General features: G+C 38.8%; 1 protein-coding gene across 1 annotated transcript in view; it reads left to right on the top strand.

Moving 5' to 3' along the window:
- The window catches only part of PPP1R21 (protein phosphatase 1 regulatory subunit 21), a 65,754-nt gene that overhangs the window by 16,626 nt on the left and 31,005 nt on the right, over nucleotides 1-18,123 (top strand). Inside the window, exons 4-12 of the mRNA XM_047744473.1 lie at nucleotides 426-527; nucleotides 2,097-2,261; nucleotides 2,438-2,496; nucleotides 3,452-3,546; nucleotides 7,183-7,235; nucleotides 7,728-7,877; nucleotides 11,159-11,260; nucleotides 11,348-11,436; nucleotides 14,228-14,364. Of these exons, the coding sequence (XP_047600429.1) occupies nucleotides 426-527; nucleotides 2,097-2,261; nucleotides 2,438-2,496; nucleotides 3,452-3,546; nucleotides 7,183-7,235; nucleotides 7,728-7,877; nucleotides 11,159-11,260; nucleotides 11,348-11,436; nucleotides 14,228-14,364 (952 nt within the window). The remainder of the gene's footprint in view (nucleotides 1-425; nucleotides 528-2,096; nucleotides 2,262-2,437; nucleotides 2,497-3,451; nucleotides 3,547-7,182; nucleotides 7,236-7,727; nucleotides 7,878-11,158; nucleotides 11,261-11,347; nucleotides 11,437-14,227; nucleotides 14,365-18,123) is intronic.

Genomic DNA, 18,123 nt, shown 5'->3' with positions numbered 1-18,123 from the left:
CATCTCCCAGTTATCCCATCCTCCAGCCCCCTCCTCTCCTGCAACCCTCAGTTTGTTCCCTATGATTAAGAGTGTCTTATGGTTTATCTCCCTCTCTGATTGAAATGATATTTTTTAGCATATTTTCATGGCTAGCTTTCTGGGCCTGCTGTGTCTAGAACTACTCCTGAATTCATCTGCAAAGATTAATGAGGCTTATTGGTTTATTCTCTTTCTTTTTTAAGCTTTTCTGCCCATTCCAATATTTGCAGTTCTTACTTGTGTCAAATAGGAGAAGTTAAATGATGGATTGTATACCTTTTGCAGGATTGAGAATGTGCACACGTAGAAGAGACAAGCTATTAAGGTGATAGAGAATCTGTGTACCTTAAGATGTTTCTCTAAAGGATGAAAGTTATGTGGACATAACTTATTCTTTCCATCAGAAAAGTGGAGAATCTTCTTCTCAGTTGAGTCAAGAGCAGAAGAGTGTCTTTGATGAAGATCTGCAAAAGAAGATAGAAGAGAATGAGCGGTTGCATATACAAGTGAGAACATCTTTCTGTTTTCTCCATGAATTAAAAATGGGTCGTATGATCTAGAATGTGGAAAAACCAATGCAGGATAGAATGTTTTGTGTATGTGTTGCAGGGTCTCCTGCGGTTGTTAGGTATATATATCACTGTTGTTATTGATTCATTTCTTAAATCTCATTCATATCTGAATCTGGATATGTATTTTGAAGTATGCATTTGTTTAGAGGACTACAGAATAACTCAGCTAACAGTACAGAAAAATAGTAGGCACTGTTCATTTTATCTAGAAAATGATTAGTTGGATCATTTAGATAGGGGCTTATCAATAAGTAGTGTTTGTTTTTAAAATTCTTACTATTTAGTTGGTTTGTATTTGTTCACCTGTGTATTCGGGTGCACACCGTGTTGGTTTGTATGCCTTCCCCCAGGACAGGTTCTTACTCATGGCGGGAGCTCAAATATTTATGAAATGTTGAATAATCAGTGTTTGCCTCCCAACATCTAGCATATTTAAGAGTCATAGTGTAATATCTTGGACTGTGCCTCCTAAATTTTTTGTGAAATGGTGAGCATGGTCAAATGGTAGAATATAAATACACATTAATTCTCAGTTTAACATTGTACAAATGTTAAAAAAAATGAAAAAAAAAACTTTTGAGCTGCATTTTCTGTTAAGTATTCATAATTCTTTTTTTTTTTTTTAAGATTTTATTTACTTATTTGACAGAGACAGAGATCACAAGTAGGCAGAGAGGTAGGCAGAGAGAGAGAGGGGGGAAACAGGCTCCCTGCTGAGGAGAGAGCCCAATGTGGGGTTTGATCCCAGGATCCTGGAATCATGACCTGAGCTGAGGCAGAGGCTTAACCCACTGAGCCACCCAGGTGCCCTAAGCATTCATAATTCTTAATTAGCACTAGATTCTTATTTTTTTTAAATTTTTAAAGAATATTTTATTTATTTATTTGACAGACAGAGATCACAAGTAGGCAGAGAGGCAAGCAGAGAGAGAGAGAGAGAGGAGGAAGCAGGCTCCCTGCTGAGCAGAGAGCCCGATGTGGGACTCGATCCCAGGACCCCGAGATCATGACCTGAGCTGAAGGCAGAGGCTTAACCCACTGAGCCACCCAGGTGCCCCCAGCACTGGATTCTTATTAAGGAAAAGAGTTTTACCTGTTTTAGGGATAACATCTATTTGAATTTTGATTATTTAAGTTAGCATATCAGAAGAGTTATGCCCTGGTCAGTTGAATTCTCTGTGTGCCAGAAGTTGTTTGAAAGAAATCCTTGAGCCTGAGAGGAAGGAAGTGTAGGCTTCGGCATTGATCTCCTGTGTTCATATCTCATTTCTACAATGGGCAGGTTGAAGCTTTGGTTTCCCATGTAGGAAAGGAGGATAACAATAACACCGCCTCTGACATACTGTGAGGATTCTGTGAGATCATGCCTGGGCGGTGGGTGTTGCGTAGTGAACATATGAAACCATGTCAGAATTGCTCAATGAGCAGTCACTGCTGTTGTTTTTCTCTCCATTTGTGTATATTTGGATATTGTGAGCAGAGGAGATGATATTTTCTTTTCAGTTTTTTGAAGCCGACGAGCAGCACAAGCATGTGGAAGCAGAGCTGAGGAGTCGGCTGGCTACCCTGGAGATGGAGGCGGCCCAGCACCAAGCTGTGGTCGATGGCCTGACGCGGAAGTACATGGAAACTATCGAGAAACTGCAGAATGACAAGGCCAAACTAGAAGTAAGCCCCACTGTTGGGGAGAGCACGTTAGGAGATAGGGTTCTTGTGAATCTTCTGTGTACTTTATGGAATGCTCAGTCAGTCATTCAGGGGGAGGCTGTTGCCTGTGGTGTCTCCTAAGTGTGCCCTCATCTATCGACTGAGCCATCTGCTTTTCTTTTTCTTCTAAAATTCAGGTAAAATCTCAGACTCTAGAAAAGGAGGCCAAGGAATGTCGGCTTCGAACAGAAGAATGGTATGTGGAAACATGAATTCCAAGGGGCCCCAAAGTAAGAATTGGAAGACCTGAGTTTTGGTCTAGTGGCTTCTCCCTCTGAATCTCACACTTGAAGTGAGCAAGGAGCATGTCATCTCCAGGGTCCTCCTCAGTTATGTTATCTCTAAGGCCTGACACACTCTTGGTCAGATGGCTTGTGTGTGGGTCCTCAGCCTGCAGATGGTGTCCTGGGGCTCCCATACGGAGAACTGGTGCTTTCTGTTTCAGGCTACCCTGAAGAAAGCTTTCTGAGAGTTCCAGGCAGGAAAACTGACTCCTTTTCACTGTGCCAGACTTTTAGTGGTATATTTTGAATAAAATGGAGGCTATGGGATCTCATTTGGAGATACCTAAATCTTAAAATTCAAATATGATGAATTGATGGGTGGTAAAAGCATACTCCAGCATTTAGTTGATAAATGACATCATATTTTTGGTTTCAGTAGAATCAGTCATGTGAATTTCTTCAGTTTAGTAGAATTGGTAGAATTACATGGCATGGTTTAGATGTATACTCATGCTCATAATTGAATTAAAACAGAAAAATTACCAGATTTCATCTTATATAATACTTAAAAAAGAACTTTGCTATGATACTTGAGCAAACACTTATGTTGGGCACATAAGAAAGATAAAATTTGAAATGGCTTTAAGATTACTTTGTACTTGGGGAAATAAACTGACAGGATTGTATTAGATACTGGGACTGTGATAAATTCTAACAGTCTTAACAGAAGTCTCAGGGGCTTCAGAATTGAGGATTACTATTTTCCTTATCTTCATCTTTTAATAACTATCCACCACCAAGAGTATCCCGGTGTCAGGCACGAGTCTCTGGAAGCTTAATACCAGCTGTTGTGGTAACAAGGAAGTGAGGATCCCCTGTCTGACTGGTGATCATGTGGTTTGTGTTTTGTGTTTTTTTTTCTTTCAGTCAATTACAGTTAAAGAATCTTCATGACGATTTGTCAGGTAGATTAGAGGAATCCTTATCAATCATCTCGGAAAAAGTACCTTTTAATGATACAAGTAGGTATTCCATTATTTGCAACTTTTAGCCTCTCTCTGTGGTAATGAACTAATTAAAAAAGTTTTTAATCTATTTGGCAAAAAACTTAATTGGTTCAACAGAAGGTTGCTTTCTTTTTTTTTTTTTTTTTTTGATTGGCTATGGCCCTCATATTTCATAGGGAGGCTGAGTCCAAAGTCAGCCTTCTTAGAAAAAGCTCAAATCCACATTTTTTTTATTGCACATATTGAGCATATCCCTAGGTTAAAAACCAACCTGCACATATAGTGCCTGAAAATTTGTATAAGAAAAGCTGTTCATGGTGGGGAGAGTGGGAAAAGGGTGGTGGGAGATGGATCTTCTCAGCCTGGTATCTCCCTCATGGTTGGTGGTCCCCACTGATAGTTAGGGAGCTGACTTGGGTAAGTCCGGCTTCCTATTCATCCTGAGAATGGTCTGGTAATCTGTGCACCCAAGAGCAAGAAAAAGAACTTAAAAAAAAAATCAACTTACATGTATAATAGATGCCAGTTTTGTAAATTTAGAGAAAAATAAATCTTGAACGTTGAAAACAAAGAATATGTTTTATTTTATTGGTTGGAATTTCGAAGCTTATATTCAGATAAGTACAGATTTCCTTTTTTACATTCAGATGATTAAAATTTTTTACTTCCTCTAAATTTTTCTTCCGGAAGACCTAAGAAAAGAGGAAAGAAAAGACACCAAAGAAAAACAGTTTGATCTAACACTGAAATCAGCATATGTCATTGTTATATCAAAGCTTAAGTTCCTCTGAAAATAACACCTAGATTAATGTAATTAAGTTTCTAGATTAATGTAAATAGAGGTAACATACTTTGATCCACTAGACTTGAAATCTTGGCATTTCGTTTTTCCCTTTAATCCTTTTATCAATTAATCATCAGGTTCTAATAATTTCCTTCTGGATCTCTTTTGGATTTATCTTTCCTTTTCCAGTACTAGTTGTCACCCTGCCTTAGATTCTTATCATGTTAGCGTGGGTTACTTTTAGTTCTGCAAAATTTAGAGATCATGGGCTAAGTGCCTAGATGGATAGGGAGCACAAGGGATATAGAAATTTCTAAGACAAAAAGCTCTACCCTAAAGGAATTTCTAGTCCAGGAGTGGAGAGATAATGTATAGAAATGTTTAAAATGTAAGCTAACCCGTTCAATAAAGAGACTCTTGAAGTTTCAGAGGAAGGACAGTTTACTACTGGAGGGGTTGTCTGGGGCAGTCTTTTGGAAGTGTGCTTTGAGCAGGGCCTGGATATGCGAGTAGGTTTTATTGGGCAGAGATTCAGGAAAATAAACCAGGGAATTAAGTGGAGTGTGGTACATGGGACACAAGGTACTGTTGTGGTCTGAAGAGCAGTAATTAGCTAAGTGTGACAGGAGGCTAGAATGGGTGGAGGTAGGCAAGTTCTCAAAGGGTGAATGGGGCTAGACCCTAGAGTTGTGGGCCAAGGAGTTGGCTCACAGGATGGTGGAAGGATTGAAGCCTTTGATCCAGGGAATGTCACGATGAGACCTGTGCACTCACAGAATTAGCCTGACAAGAGTGTAGACTGTGCTAGAATTGGGAAAGGGGACCAAGACTGTAGTGATGCTAGTCCTTGTGTGCTGTTACGAAAGCTGGAGACTGAGCTGTCAAGGAGATAGATGTAAGCAGGCAAGGGAGCGGAGGAGGCAGTGTTGGGGGGGAAGATGTGGTGCCATTGACAGAAATCAGAGAGGCAGATGAGGGGCAGGTTTATGGGAAAGATGATGAGGTTAACTTTGTTGTTTAATATTCTGACAGATACATCAGTGTACATCTGTCTTTCTATTGGGGTACACATTTCTAAGTAAAAGACTAGACCGCAGAGGGAGATTGGAGTTGGCCCCGCTGGGATGGATGGGCGTTGAGAGTGGTGGGAATGAGGTACAAATTGCAGAAAGGCCCACACAGCGTCCTTGGGGAGTTCTCCCTCACAGGCGTCAGGAAGGAGAGGACTGAGGTGGTGGGGGTGGTGAGGAGCTGGGGAGATAAGGTGACGTGGAAGCCGGGGAAGGTAGTGTTCAGCCTGGGTGGGGCTGGGCAGTTCTAGCAGTGCTGTGGGGAGCTCAGAGAGGGTGAGGTGACAGTAAAGGCAGCTGCTTTGGTGCTCCGTGCATGGTAGAGGTGGATGGCAGATGGCTAGCATGAGGGTTAGAGATGGATGGGTGCTGAGAAACAGGCAGAGACATGCTGGTCTTTGAGCAGGTAGGAAAGGATGGGAGCTCAGCGGAGGATTCAGTGTGAAAAGGAGAAGAAGTTACTGTAGACATAGAATTTTAAAAGCTGTAACAAATGCTTTTTTTTGAAGACAATTTTGAAGGTATAGGGAGAAGGAGGGGTGGTTGATGGATTAGGGCCTGAGAGACCAGAAGGGGCTATTGCTAGGGACCCAGGGGGAAGGTTAGCTGAGGACAGGATATGGGAAACCATGGACTCTGAGGTGGAGGGTAGGAAATTTAAGAAGCCCTTGTGCTTTGGCTCTGGTCTTCCTGGCATTGTAGGATGATGCCACCCTAACCGTGGGGCAGGGGAGGAGAGGAACAATGGTATTGGGGCTCAAAATGGAAAAGGTTTGGAGCTGATGCCTTCGGAAGGGACACAGCAATGAATTCATGGATTGTGGAGTAGCCTTGAAGCCTCCTTAAGTTTGGTAAATTAGGTTGCCATGGACCTTGCTCTCCTTTTATGTTAGCAAGAACATTCTTGGAAAAGATGGACCGGTCTGGGAACAATAACAAGTAAAGCCCAGAGAAGACTGATAGGCAAGTAGTAGACTGATTGTGAGTAGGAGACCAAGCCCTTGGTAGAATTGGGGCCAGAAGAGAGTACTGGCTGAGAGTAGCATAGGGACTTTCAGAGTTGGATTTTGGCACCAGTTTCTTTCTGACTTAGGACCAGGCAGAGGAGGGGAGGTTTGAGTGGTTGAAGTGGTGTGTAGAGATGGAGGAGCAGACTGAAGTTTGAGGCCAGGTGTTGGGAATCTATCAGAGGTTGGGGACAGAGTCTGGGGTAGAGAGGAGGACTGTGATAAAACAAGGAAGCCAACCCCAAAGAGATAGAATTGAGTCATTGTGATCAGCAGTAGCAGGCCGTGGTAGACTGTCAAATATGGTAGTGTCATGAAAACTGGTATTTTTGGACGATGTTTATGGCAGCTGTGTGCAGGGTTATTTTAGAAGGGAGCATGACTGAACATGGTACGAACGTCATGGGCCTTTCTAAGTAATCCTGATAGGCCTCAAGTTTTCGAAATGATTTCTTAGAAATAGGAACTCAGGGTTTGTTTGTTTATCCTAAAAATTTGGGGGCCCCTGGCTAGCTCAGTGTGTAGAGCATGTGATTTGCTCTCTGCGTCATGAGTTCAAGCCCCACACTGGGCATGGAGCCTACTGAAAAAAAAATTGTAAGTATTACTTTATCTGAGAGACAACTGGTTCTATATAAATTCCATTATTCTCTCACACTATGATTGTGGCTTTAATCATTTCAAATTCTTATGTAAAGCTGATTTTGCTTCAGGGCATTCATTATTTTTCAGTTACGCTATTTTCTTGTAAATGTAAATGACTTAATGTGGATCCATTTTTGTTTTGTAGAATATAGTCAGTATAACGCTCTGAATGTTCCACTCCACAATAGGAGACATCAGGTAATGATGATGTTTTTATTTTCAGCGATGTGTAGGTCAGATTTCTCAGATACAAGAATTTATTGTTTGGGCTTGTGTTTAATGCACTAAACCATTGTGTTTAACTTTGGCTTTACTTTCTCATACATTTTTTTAAAAAATTATGTAACTTGCTATTTATTGAATTCATAAGTAATACAGTTTTTTGCTTTCATCTGATACCATTAGAACTGAATTACGGGATGCAGTTAACTTTGTGAGCCCATATCTTTCTTATAGGTTGGTGGGCCTTGCACTGACATGGTCTAGGTTAAGTGGAAGAAGTCTGCTTGCCCAAACTGGTGGTTTTCTCATTTCCTTAGATGGGAATATTAAAATCCAAGTGGGAGCAAATGAATTTAAAGTCAGGATTAATTGTACTAGAATTTAAATGTTTTCTCTAAAACCAGACTTATGAAAGTTGCTTGAGAAGAGTAATTGGATAGTTGACTTGATATACTTTTCACTTAAAAGCTGAAGATGCGGGACATTGTTGGGCAGGCCCTGGCTTTTGTTCAAGATCTGGTGACGGCTCTTCTGAACTTTCACACCTATACAGAACAGAGGATTCTGATTTTTCCTATTGATTCTGCCATTGAGCCTATATCTCCTTTGAATCAGAAGGTAAATTTAACTCAGTATACCTGTTATCTGCCCTGAACAAGTAGGAAGACATGTTCTTTCTTTTCAGACCACTGCTGTGCATCAGCCAAGTTTTGTGGGGGACATGGAAGAAAACCAGAATTCACGATTCTTTGACCTTAAGATAAAATGTGGCAAACATGGAGATTTTTAAGAAATTAAATACTGGGGAAGTGTGGGTGGTAAGGCCAGTAGGGATATGAGGTTGTCAAGGAGGGGAGATTGCTGTTGGTGGTAGTGTCTGGGAAAGAGTCTTTGGGGATTTGAATGGGCTTTGACAAATGAGCAAGATTTGAAGAGGAGAGAAATAGCATAGGTGTTTTTTCCTTCAGAAGAGGGCAAGACACGAGTAAAGTCACAGAGTAGGAAGGTGTAACAAAGTGGGTTGGGGTGGGGAGGGAATGGGAAGCAAACTGTTTTGGCAAGAGTGTGAAGTCTTTGAAGTAGAGCAATGAGAGGTCAAGTTGCAAAGGAAAAAACATGGCTCCAGACTCTGGAAGCCCCCTAAGGTCGGTCCAAGGCGCAGACTCGCTTTGTATGTAAGAGGGGGACTATTGCAGTTTTTTGACCAGGGTGTGACATAATGGGAAGTGCCATTTTATTGTTGGAAAAGCTAATTTGCTGGCATTTTCTCCCTCCCTGTTTGTACTCACTGTATAACTTTTGTCATTGGGTATGTTTAAAAGCAAAAAAAAAAAAAAAAAAAAAAATGGGTGTGTGTGTGGGGGGTGGGTATAGTTGACCTTTCCTGCTGGGGTATGGAGTGGGAGTGAATCTGCTTCTCTGGTTGAGCTTTGGGGCATTTTCAGGGTGTGTGAAGTTTAAATAAGGAATAAGAAGAGGGTTGACTGTCAATCCCTTCAGTCCATGTGCTTTTTTGGGGCCTGGGAAATTTTGCTCCTTTCTTTCCTTTTTTCTCCCCAGCTAGTTCTACAAAAGGATTTAAAGTAGCTTGCAAGACCAAATTTAACTGAAAAGGCAAAAATAAATAGTGTATTAGTTCTGTATTGCTGTGTAATAGATTACACTAAAACTTAGTCATTTAAAACAACAGATATTTATTATCTCACATAGTTTCTGTGGATCAAGAATTCAGGAGAAAAGTATCTGCGTATCTGGGGGACTTGTGGCTCATGATCTTTCATAAGCTTTCAGTCAGTCTGACTGAGGCTGTATTCATCTCAAGACTTGACTAGGGTGGGGCATCTGCTTCCCAGGTGGCTCACTTACACAGCTGGTGAGTTAGTATTGGTTGTTGGCTGGGAGCCTTGGTTTCTCATTGAGTACACTTCTCCATAGGACTGCTGGAGTGTCCTCAAGGCAGCGGTTAATTTCCCCTAGAATAAGTGATCTAAGAGAGTAAAGCCACGATGCCTGTTATAACTTAGTACTGAATACCATCCCTGCTACCATGTCGTCTTGGTCACAGAGACCAGCCCTGAAAGAGTATGCAAGGGTACTACATAAAGTCAAGAACAGCCAAGGCAGGGATCATTGGGGCCATCTTGAAGGCTGGGTCCCACAGGGAAGAAATTGAGGATCTTGCCATCGATATATGCTCTAAGTGTCCCATAATGTGGCATTCTGAAATGAATATGCCACTTTTCCTACTTAGCTGATCACTTGTTTTTGCGTTATTATGCAGTGTTTTCAAGGTTTGAATAGTGTTTATGTCCATGTATCCAGTAAATACCTAGTAGTAGAGCAAAGCTATGCTCTGGAGTCAGACTACTGGGATCCAGCCACTTTCTGTGTCCCCTTGGGCAATTTATTTAACTTTTCTGTGCTTCAGCTTCCTGATATTTAGAATGGAGGATAGAGTACATACCTCACAGGTATGTGTGTTTGAGGATTAAGTAGATAATACATGTGAAGTACTAAGAATAGTGCCTGGCACATAGTAAGCACTCAATAAAGGTTAGTTCTTATTATCATTATACCTTACCCATAGGAAACCCTCAGGAAGTGCTTGGTTTTCGTCAGTTTTAATTGGACTCTCTGACTCTATTGAAATTCTTAAACAAACTTTGGGCCTTTGAAGTGCTTTTTAATTTCACTGTGGGGAAAGTTTTCAGATGACTTGGGTAGGGAAAACAGTACTGCAGTGTTTTAATATAAAAGTTATATTTTCTTTTATACTTCCTATAATATCAAAAAATATATTTTACCCAATACTGGTTCTTTATCCCTTTCTGGAGTTTTATTTTAGCTTGTTGCCACATTATGCCCACACAGTGAGAATCAAATATGTTAATCTTGCCTGAAACACTTCATCACTTTGAAAAATTCATGTATTTCTCAATACTTTACCTTGGGCCTATGAAAGGTTCTGTGTGGTTTTTCTAATAAGTCTTATTATTGATTAGGTCTCTATTATTCTGAAATTCAGAAACCACTTGTTAAAAGATGACCAGAGCGTTTAGACTTGTTCATAGAATCACAAAGTAGACATCTATGATTGAAGGCCAGAGAGATCAAGTGAGTTGCCCAGGGCCAGATACCTATAGTTTGTAGTATGCCAGTGGAATCACATTTCTGCATAATGAGATCTTATATTTCTATACTGAGAAATCAAAATTTGAGCCATTATACAGTACTTTGATAACTGAGATATTTCACAAGTGGAAAATAACTTTTTGCTTTTAAATTGTCTAAATCCCTGTAGGATTTTTTTTCTGAATTTATTCTTCATACTGAATTAGTTCTTTATAAATACTAAGGTATTGGTGATAGTTATAAAAGTTTTTTACATCCTCGTTTTGGTGGTAATTATATTCCTAGAATTTGTTAACCCTGAACATTGTACACAGTAAAAATAAGAAGCTGTCCTCAATAGATTTGTGTTGTTTTTTTTTTTAAATAAGGCACATAACATAAAAATCTTTCATACAGTTTTGACTTTTCTTTTCTCTTCTTTTCTTTTCTGAGACCTCTCTAGAAAAGCAGGTGTTTGGGGAAAGGCCTGTTGGTGCGGGTTGTAATGCAGTGTCCCCTTGGTGTGTCCTCCCACATTTGGTTGTTAATGATGTCACCCCTCTTCAAGTTACTTCTTTTGGAATGAGATGGGGACTTGGGGAATTGTATTTGGGACTGTTAGAGGTGAGCATCTCTATTTTGTAAAGGCCAAACCTTTTCCTAGAAAAACTTTTTAGAAAAAGTTTCCAAGAGAATTTATGTTTGTAACTCAGTGAGTCCATTTATAAATCTGTGGATACTTGTTGTTTTTCAGTGATGTAACTCACAGTTCTTTCCCTTCTGTGTAGTTCTCACAATACCTTCATGAAAATGCGTCCTACGTCCGCCCTCTTGAGGAAGGAATGCTTCATTTATTTGAAAGTATTACTGAGGATACTGTGACTGTCCTGGTAATTTTCTTCTGTTTTACTTCTGGAAGTGGAAGCTCCTCTTTGTCAAATAACACTATTAACCATGAAATTATTTTTCTTTTCCAGGAGACAACTGTGAAATTGAAAACTTTTTCAGAGCATCTAACCTCTTATATATGTTTTCTTAAGAAGATTCTTCCTTATCAGTTGAAAAGGTACTTACCCTTGAGGCCAGGAAGCTTGGGGAGTTGTGGGGTGTCCCCTGATCTTTGCTGGCATTGAAAGAGCGACATGTGCCCCTTGTGAGCTGCCTGATCGTTCTGTACCCCAACCAATTTGGACTTCTGTGAGAAAGGGTCATTTAATGGCTTGAGCAGCATAAACTTAAATTTAAGAAAATGGAATTGTAGTGCACCAGTTAGGATTTTTTGAGTAGTTCTATAGCATGGTTACTGCTCTAACCACATAATGCCGTGAATCAGTATTTTCAGTGATTGTCAATAACACATTTACTGAAAGAAATCTTTCAGTTTTATCCTTTTTGCCGTAAACACCTAGATGGGGGTTATAGTAATTAGCTTCTACAATTGGATCAATGATCATTAGGTTTCTTTGAAGTGGTATTTTCTTGTTTTTATTATTGGTGATTTTTTTTTTAAAGATTTTATTTATTTATTTATTTGACACAGAGAAAGAGAGAGAGAGATCACAAGTAGGCAGAGAGGCAGGCAGAGAGAGGGGGGGAAGCAGGCTCCCTGCAGAGCAGAGAGCCCGATGCGGGACTCGATCCCAGGACCCTGAGATCATGACCTGAGCCGAAGGCAGAGGCTTAACCCACTGAGCCACCCAGGCACCCCTATTATTGGTGATTTATTTAAATAAGTTATAAGCTAAAAACTTTATCTGCTCCAGCCCTCATAGAAGATATCATTTGGTAACGTAAATATTCTTTGTTAAGTATTTCTGGAAGGAAAAGAGAAAATCCATATAACTGGAAATTTGATAATATTGCTTGTATGTTTTGATACTTTTGGTCTAAAATTATCAAGACCCCTAATTCATCTGAATCTTTTCATCCTAAGATTAGCCTTTAAAAAAAAATTTAAAAATAATACAACTGGAATGTAAGAGAAGTAAGAACATATGTGTATTATAATATATTGTAAGATAAGGCTTAGAAAATATGTAGATGAGGAACTTATAGATATTGAAAATGTACAAGTAATTATGGTTCATAAATCTTGATAAAGCTAAAGTAATAGGTTTTACCTTTTCAAAAATGTAAACTTTCATTATTTAAAAAATTTATTATGTGTTAAAAGCCATTTTATTTCCTAATTCTAACCTGACAAGGTATTTTGTTAACCAAATTTTATGATTTGTGGATATGACAGAATTTTAGGAATCAGAGAATTAGGACTTAAACTAATAATTATGAATTATAATTTCATTCAGATTAATACAGTTTATAGTTTAATGTAAAGTTTTTGAAAATTGACTTTAGAAGTTTAACCACTAAATTGAATATATCTTATTGATTTGGCTTATGTTTAAGAAGAATCTATTTGAGAACCATTGCAAAGGTAGTTTTTGCTACTTGAAACAGTTATGCATTTTTATTTTACCTTAATTTGTTTTTTTCACTGTTACATTTTTAGAAACATTGGATAAGTCCTTTCTTAATTTTAGATTCCTATTCTTGGGATGTTTTGTCCTCTGCTTCATCACGTATTTATGTTTTTAGGCAACTTTTCATCCTTGGTTTAAAAACCACTTTAATTGACAAGGTGACATGTTCTTTTTAGTAGTAAGTGGGCTTAGTATTGAATGAATAGCTGTCTGCTCTAAAGTAGAGAAAGAGAAGGAAGAGGATATGATTATCATTCCTGTGTTAATAATGTTCCTAGCTTTATATAAAAAGCATTTTGCTTGATTTCTGGCACATTTTTAATAAACACTATTAAGAGTTCACGTGTTTTTTGACCTTATAATTGTTTTCCCAAGTAACCCTTTAATAGAAAGTGAAACAATGTATTGTATTATATGACTATTAGCCATTGATTTTTTTTAAGATTTTATTTATTTATAAATAAAATGTGATGGAGATCACAAGTAGGCAGAGAAGCAGGCAGAGAGAGAGGAGGAAGCAGGCTCCCCACTGAGCAGAGAGCCCAATGTGGGGCTCTATCCCAGGACTGTGGGATCATGACCTGAGTCGAAGGCAGAGGCTTTAACCCACTGAGCCACCCAGGCGTCCCTAGCCATTGATTTTTAGATTTGAGTGTATAGATTGTTTTTTTCCATCTGTTTGGCTTTTACAAATATATATACTAAAAAGGTTTCTTTAGGAATTTAATGTATGAAACATTTTTCTTGGCATGTTTTTTCTTCTTTCTTTTTAAAAGATTTTATTTATTTGAGAGAGAGAGCACAAGTAGGCAGAGAGGCAAGCAGATGGAGAAGGGGAAGCAGACTCCCCACTGAGCAGAGAGCCCGATGCGGGGCTTGATCCCAGGACCCTGAGATCATGGCCTGAGCTGAAGGCAGAGGCCTAACCCACTGAGCCACCCAGGCGTCCCTTTTTCTTTCTTTCTTTTTTAATAAAGTAATTTCTATGTCTAGTGTGGGGTTTGAGCTCATGATCCTGAGATCAAGAGTCCCATGCTCTATTTACTGAGCCACCTAGGCACCGTTCCTCAAAAAAAAATTTATTTCCCTTAAAGTATTTTCAAGGGAAATAGTTTTATGCTGCTCTAAGGATGGAAAGACAATGGGCACCTGCCTTTGTTTGTTTGCTTTTTTTCTGTTTGGATCTCTGTTAGTCATTTGCAGCCAACAGGTATATCTATTGTGGTCTAGAAAATGGAACCTTATAAATGAGATCAGTTTTATTTTTTTCTTGGAAAGTTTCTCTTTGGATATAGTTGTTTGAGAATTCAGGTGATTTAGTACAGCTGTTTGAAAATCATTAGGATTCTCACTTTTGAAAAATCTGCTCATTCCTAGTTTAGAAGAAGAATGTGAATCTTCTCTTTGCACATCTGCATTGAGAGCCAGGAACCTAGAGCTATCTCAGGACATGAAAAAGATGACAGCTGTGTTTGAGAAGCTGCAGACTTATATTCATCTTCTTGCCTTGCCAAGTAAGTTTTTGGTTGTTCATGGTTCAACTTGAAGAGCTTAGAGTAAAAGAAGCTGGAGAAGGGAGTTGTTTAGTTTCTTTGAATAGAAGAGTATAGGATCTGGAGTCAGAAAAACTTGAATTCAAATCTTCCAGCCCCTTTCACATTTATGATCTTCGGCAAATCACTTTACTTCTCTGTACCTGTTTTCCCCCATTTTTAAAATGGAGGTAAAATAATTATTAAGTTAAATTAAGAATATGCAATATTAGGCATTGAAGACATGCATTAAATATTAATTCCCTTTCTCTCCATCTTTTTTTTTAAATGGAGAGGAGCAAAGCACAAGAATTGTAGCAACTTTCCAACAAGTAGCATAGGGTAAGGAGGTTTGGAAGTAAAAATATCTTTTGTTTCGTTTTGCTGTAACTTGGAGAGAGTATTTTCAGGTAATAGAATGGATCTTGGTTTAAGAATGCTGTGATTTTTCTGGTACTGTCATTTGTTTTCTTGTAACAGCTTTAATGTGGTATAATTTATATACCATTTAATCTACATTTAAAGTATAATGTTCAATGGTTTTTAGTATATTCACAGATATGTGCACCATCACACATCAATGTTAATTTTAAAATATTTTCATCACCTTAAGAAGAAATTCTATATAGTTTAGCTATTACCTCATTCCCCTATTCGTTCCCTCCCTGGCACAAAGCAACTTCTGATGTACTTTCTGTCTATAGATTTGCCTAATCTGAACATTTTGTACAAATGGAATCATATAATATGTGGTCTTTTATGACTGCTTTTTTTCACTCAGCCCAGTGTTCTCAAGATTCATCCATTTCTTTTTATTGCAGAATAATACTCCATTATATATATCCCACCACATTTTATTTACCCGTCAGTTGATGGATAGTTTGTGTAGTTTCAGCCTTTTGGCTGTTATGAATAATGATGCTATAGATAATTGTGGAACAAGTGTTTGAGTGAGCATAGCCTTCATTTCTCTTGGGTATATACCTAGGGGTGGAATTGCTGGCTTATATGACAACTGTGTTTAACTATTGGTAGAACTGCCATACTGTTTTCCAAGGTGGTTTCCCACTAGCAGAGTATGAGTGTTCTGATTCTCCACATCCTCACCAGCATTTATTATTATCTCACTTTTTGGTTTTACCCATCCTAGTGTTATCTGACTTTCTGAAGTGGTTTCTCATTGCAGTTTTGATTTGTATTTCCCTGCTGTCTAATGATGTCAAGCATCTTTTCATGTCTTTATTGGCTTTTTGTATATCTTCTTTGGAAATAGGTTTATTCAGATCCTTTCTCTATTTCTCAGTTGGGTTATCTCTTTATTATTGAGTTTTAAGTGTTCTTTATACATTCTAGATCAAATCCCTTTTTGGGTACACGATTGACAATATTTTCTTCCATTTTGTGGATTATCTTTTCACTTTTTTGATGGTGTCCATTCCATAATGAAAGTTTGTTATTTTGGTGAAGTCCAATTTGTCTTTATTTTATTGCTCATGCTTTTGGTATCATATCTAAGAATATATTGTCAAATGTGGGGTCATAAAAACTATCCCCTATGTTTTCTTCTAAGAGTTGTATAGTTTTAACCCTATGTTTAGGCTTTTGATCCATTCTGAGTTAATTTTTGTATCTGGTGTGAGGTATCTTTTGCATGCGTTTATCCAGTTTTCTCAGCACCATTTATTGAAAAGACTATTCTTTCCCTATTGAATGGCCTTGGCACACTTGTTAAGAATCAGTTGATCATAGATGTATGGATTTATTTCTAGACTCTTAGATTTATTCCAGTGATCTATGTATCCTCTGCCAATACTATACTGTCTTGATGACTTTTGCTTTATAGTTAGTTTTGAGATCAAGAAGCGAAAGTTCTTCTACTTTGTTCTTCATTTTCAAGATTATTTGGCTGTTATTGTTCTCTTAACAATTCCTTATGAATTTTAGAATCAGCTGGTTAGTTTCTATGAAAAAATCAGCTGGGATTCTGATACTTTATTGAATCTGTAGATCATTTTGGGGAGTTTCTGTGTCTCCCTCCTGAAATTCCACCCCAGTATCTCTGTATGTAACTTTATTTGGAAATAGGATCTCTGCAGATGTAATCAAAATAAGGTGGGGTTCTACTAGTTTAGGGAGAGCCTTATTAGTCCAGTGACTGCCATCCTTCCATCATTGTAAGGAGAGATTTGGAGACAGATGGAGTCACAGGAGAGACTCAGGGAGACCATATGAAGATAGAGGCAAGAATTGGAATAATTCTGCCACAAGCCAGGGAATGTGTGGGGCCAACGGAACCTGGGAGAGGCAAGGAATTCTCATTATTTATTATTTTCCTTATTAATTATAATTATTATTATATAATAATAATTATTATTATATAATAATTATTATTATTACTCCTTATTAGTTATTATTCTCCTCTGGAGTCTTTGGAGGAAGTGTGGCCCTGTCAGCACTTTGATTTCAGACTTTTGGCTTCCAGAACTGTGAGAAAAGTATCTTCTGTTGTTTTAAACCACCACCTTTGTGGTCCTATGTTGTAGCAGCCCTGGCAATGTGGGAGCATTGCCGTCTTAACGATGTTAAATTTTCTAGTTCATGAACATGGTATATTTTTCCATCTAGGTAGACCTTCTTTAATTTTATTTTATAGTTTTTCAGAGTAAGCACGCTGATGTTGTTTCTCAGGGCTGTTAAGCATTCAGCATGCACATAGTCGCCCTGGGGTGACCATGGTTTTGCCAGGGACCTTTCCCTGTTTTGTTTCTTGATCTCACCAGGGATAAACTCCACTGATTGCTGGCTGACTGATGTCTTGTTTTTAACAATGCCTTGGGGATGTAAATTGCTCCACTGTTGATCCAGTTGAATTTGGGCTTCTTTATGGCTATGTTTTTTGAGATCAGTGTTTGAGGTTTGTTATGACCTCAGGAGGGCTCTTCTTAGCTGTTTTCTTCCCCCCTGGTAAACCAGCCACCCTGTAGTTTAACTTACATCTTTAATGAATCTACCAGTTTCCTGTTAACTGCTTTCCCCACAAGCTCCGTTATTTTTGAGAACACGTTTAGACTTGAACTTCTCCGTACTCTATTGAGAATGAAATCAATTCCTTTGGGAACAGATTCAGAATTTTCTGTTTTAAGGCCTGTGCCTCCCTTGGGCTAAATCTCTGAGCCATGGTTGTGGTGATGGAGATGGGGACAATGCTGTACTTCTGAGTAACACTCTTGATTTAGTGGCTGAGCGCTGGTGGAGCTGGGGTAGGGCCACAGCCTCCAGTCTCCCTGGCTTGCCCTTTCTGTGTGGATAAAATGAGCTGGGCAAGGGTTTGGAGAACCTCAGTTTCTCAGCAGTGCTGGGCTCATGGTAGAGCCTCCATCCCATGAGTTGGGGCTGGTGGAAGAACTCCCACCTCTCTGTCATACTCAGCCTGAACTTAGCTTTAACAGGTAGGTGGGGGACAAGAGGAGAAATGCAGCCCTCCAGTTATGGGAGAGTTATATTCTTGGCCTCACCATTCTGGAGTGGGATTTCCAGCTCACTGAGCTGATGAGGGGATTGGGGGAATGGGTCTTTGTTCAAATACCACAGATTCTGGTTGTTCTTAGAGTTGTTAAAGATTTTTTTTCTTTTTTTTCCTTTGTTTTTAAAAGATTCTCTTGATAAAAATGTTTCTTCATTTGCTGTATCTACTTAGGGTCATTTCCAGAGTTTTAAATGGTTGTTTTTAAAATAATTTTC

The sequence above is a fragment of the Lutra lutra genome, chromosome 9 (assembly GCF_902655055.1).
Source record: "Lutra lutra chromosome 9, mLutLut1.2, whole genome shotgun sequence".
Lineage (NCBI taxonomy): Eukaryota > Metazoa > Chordata > Mammalia > Carnivora > Mustelidae > Lutra > Lutra lutra.
Note: the sequence above shows the minus strand (reverse complement) of the source record. Positions and strands in the feature narration are given on the sequence as shown.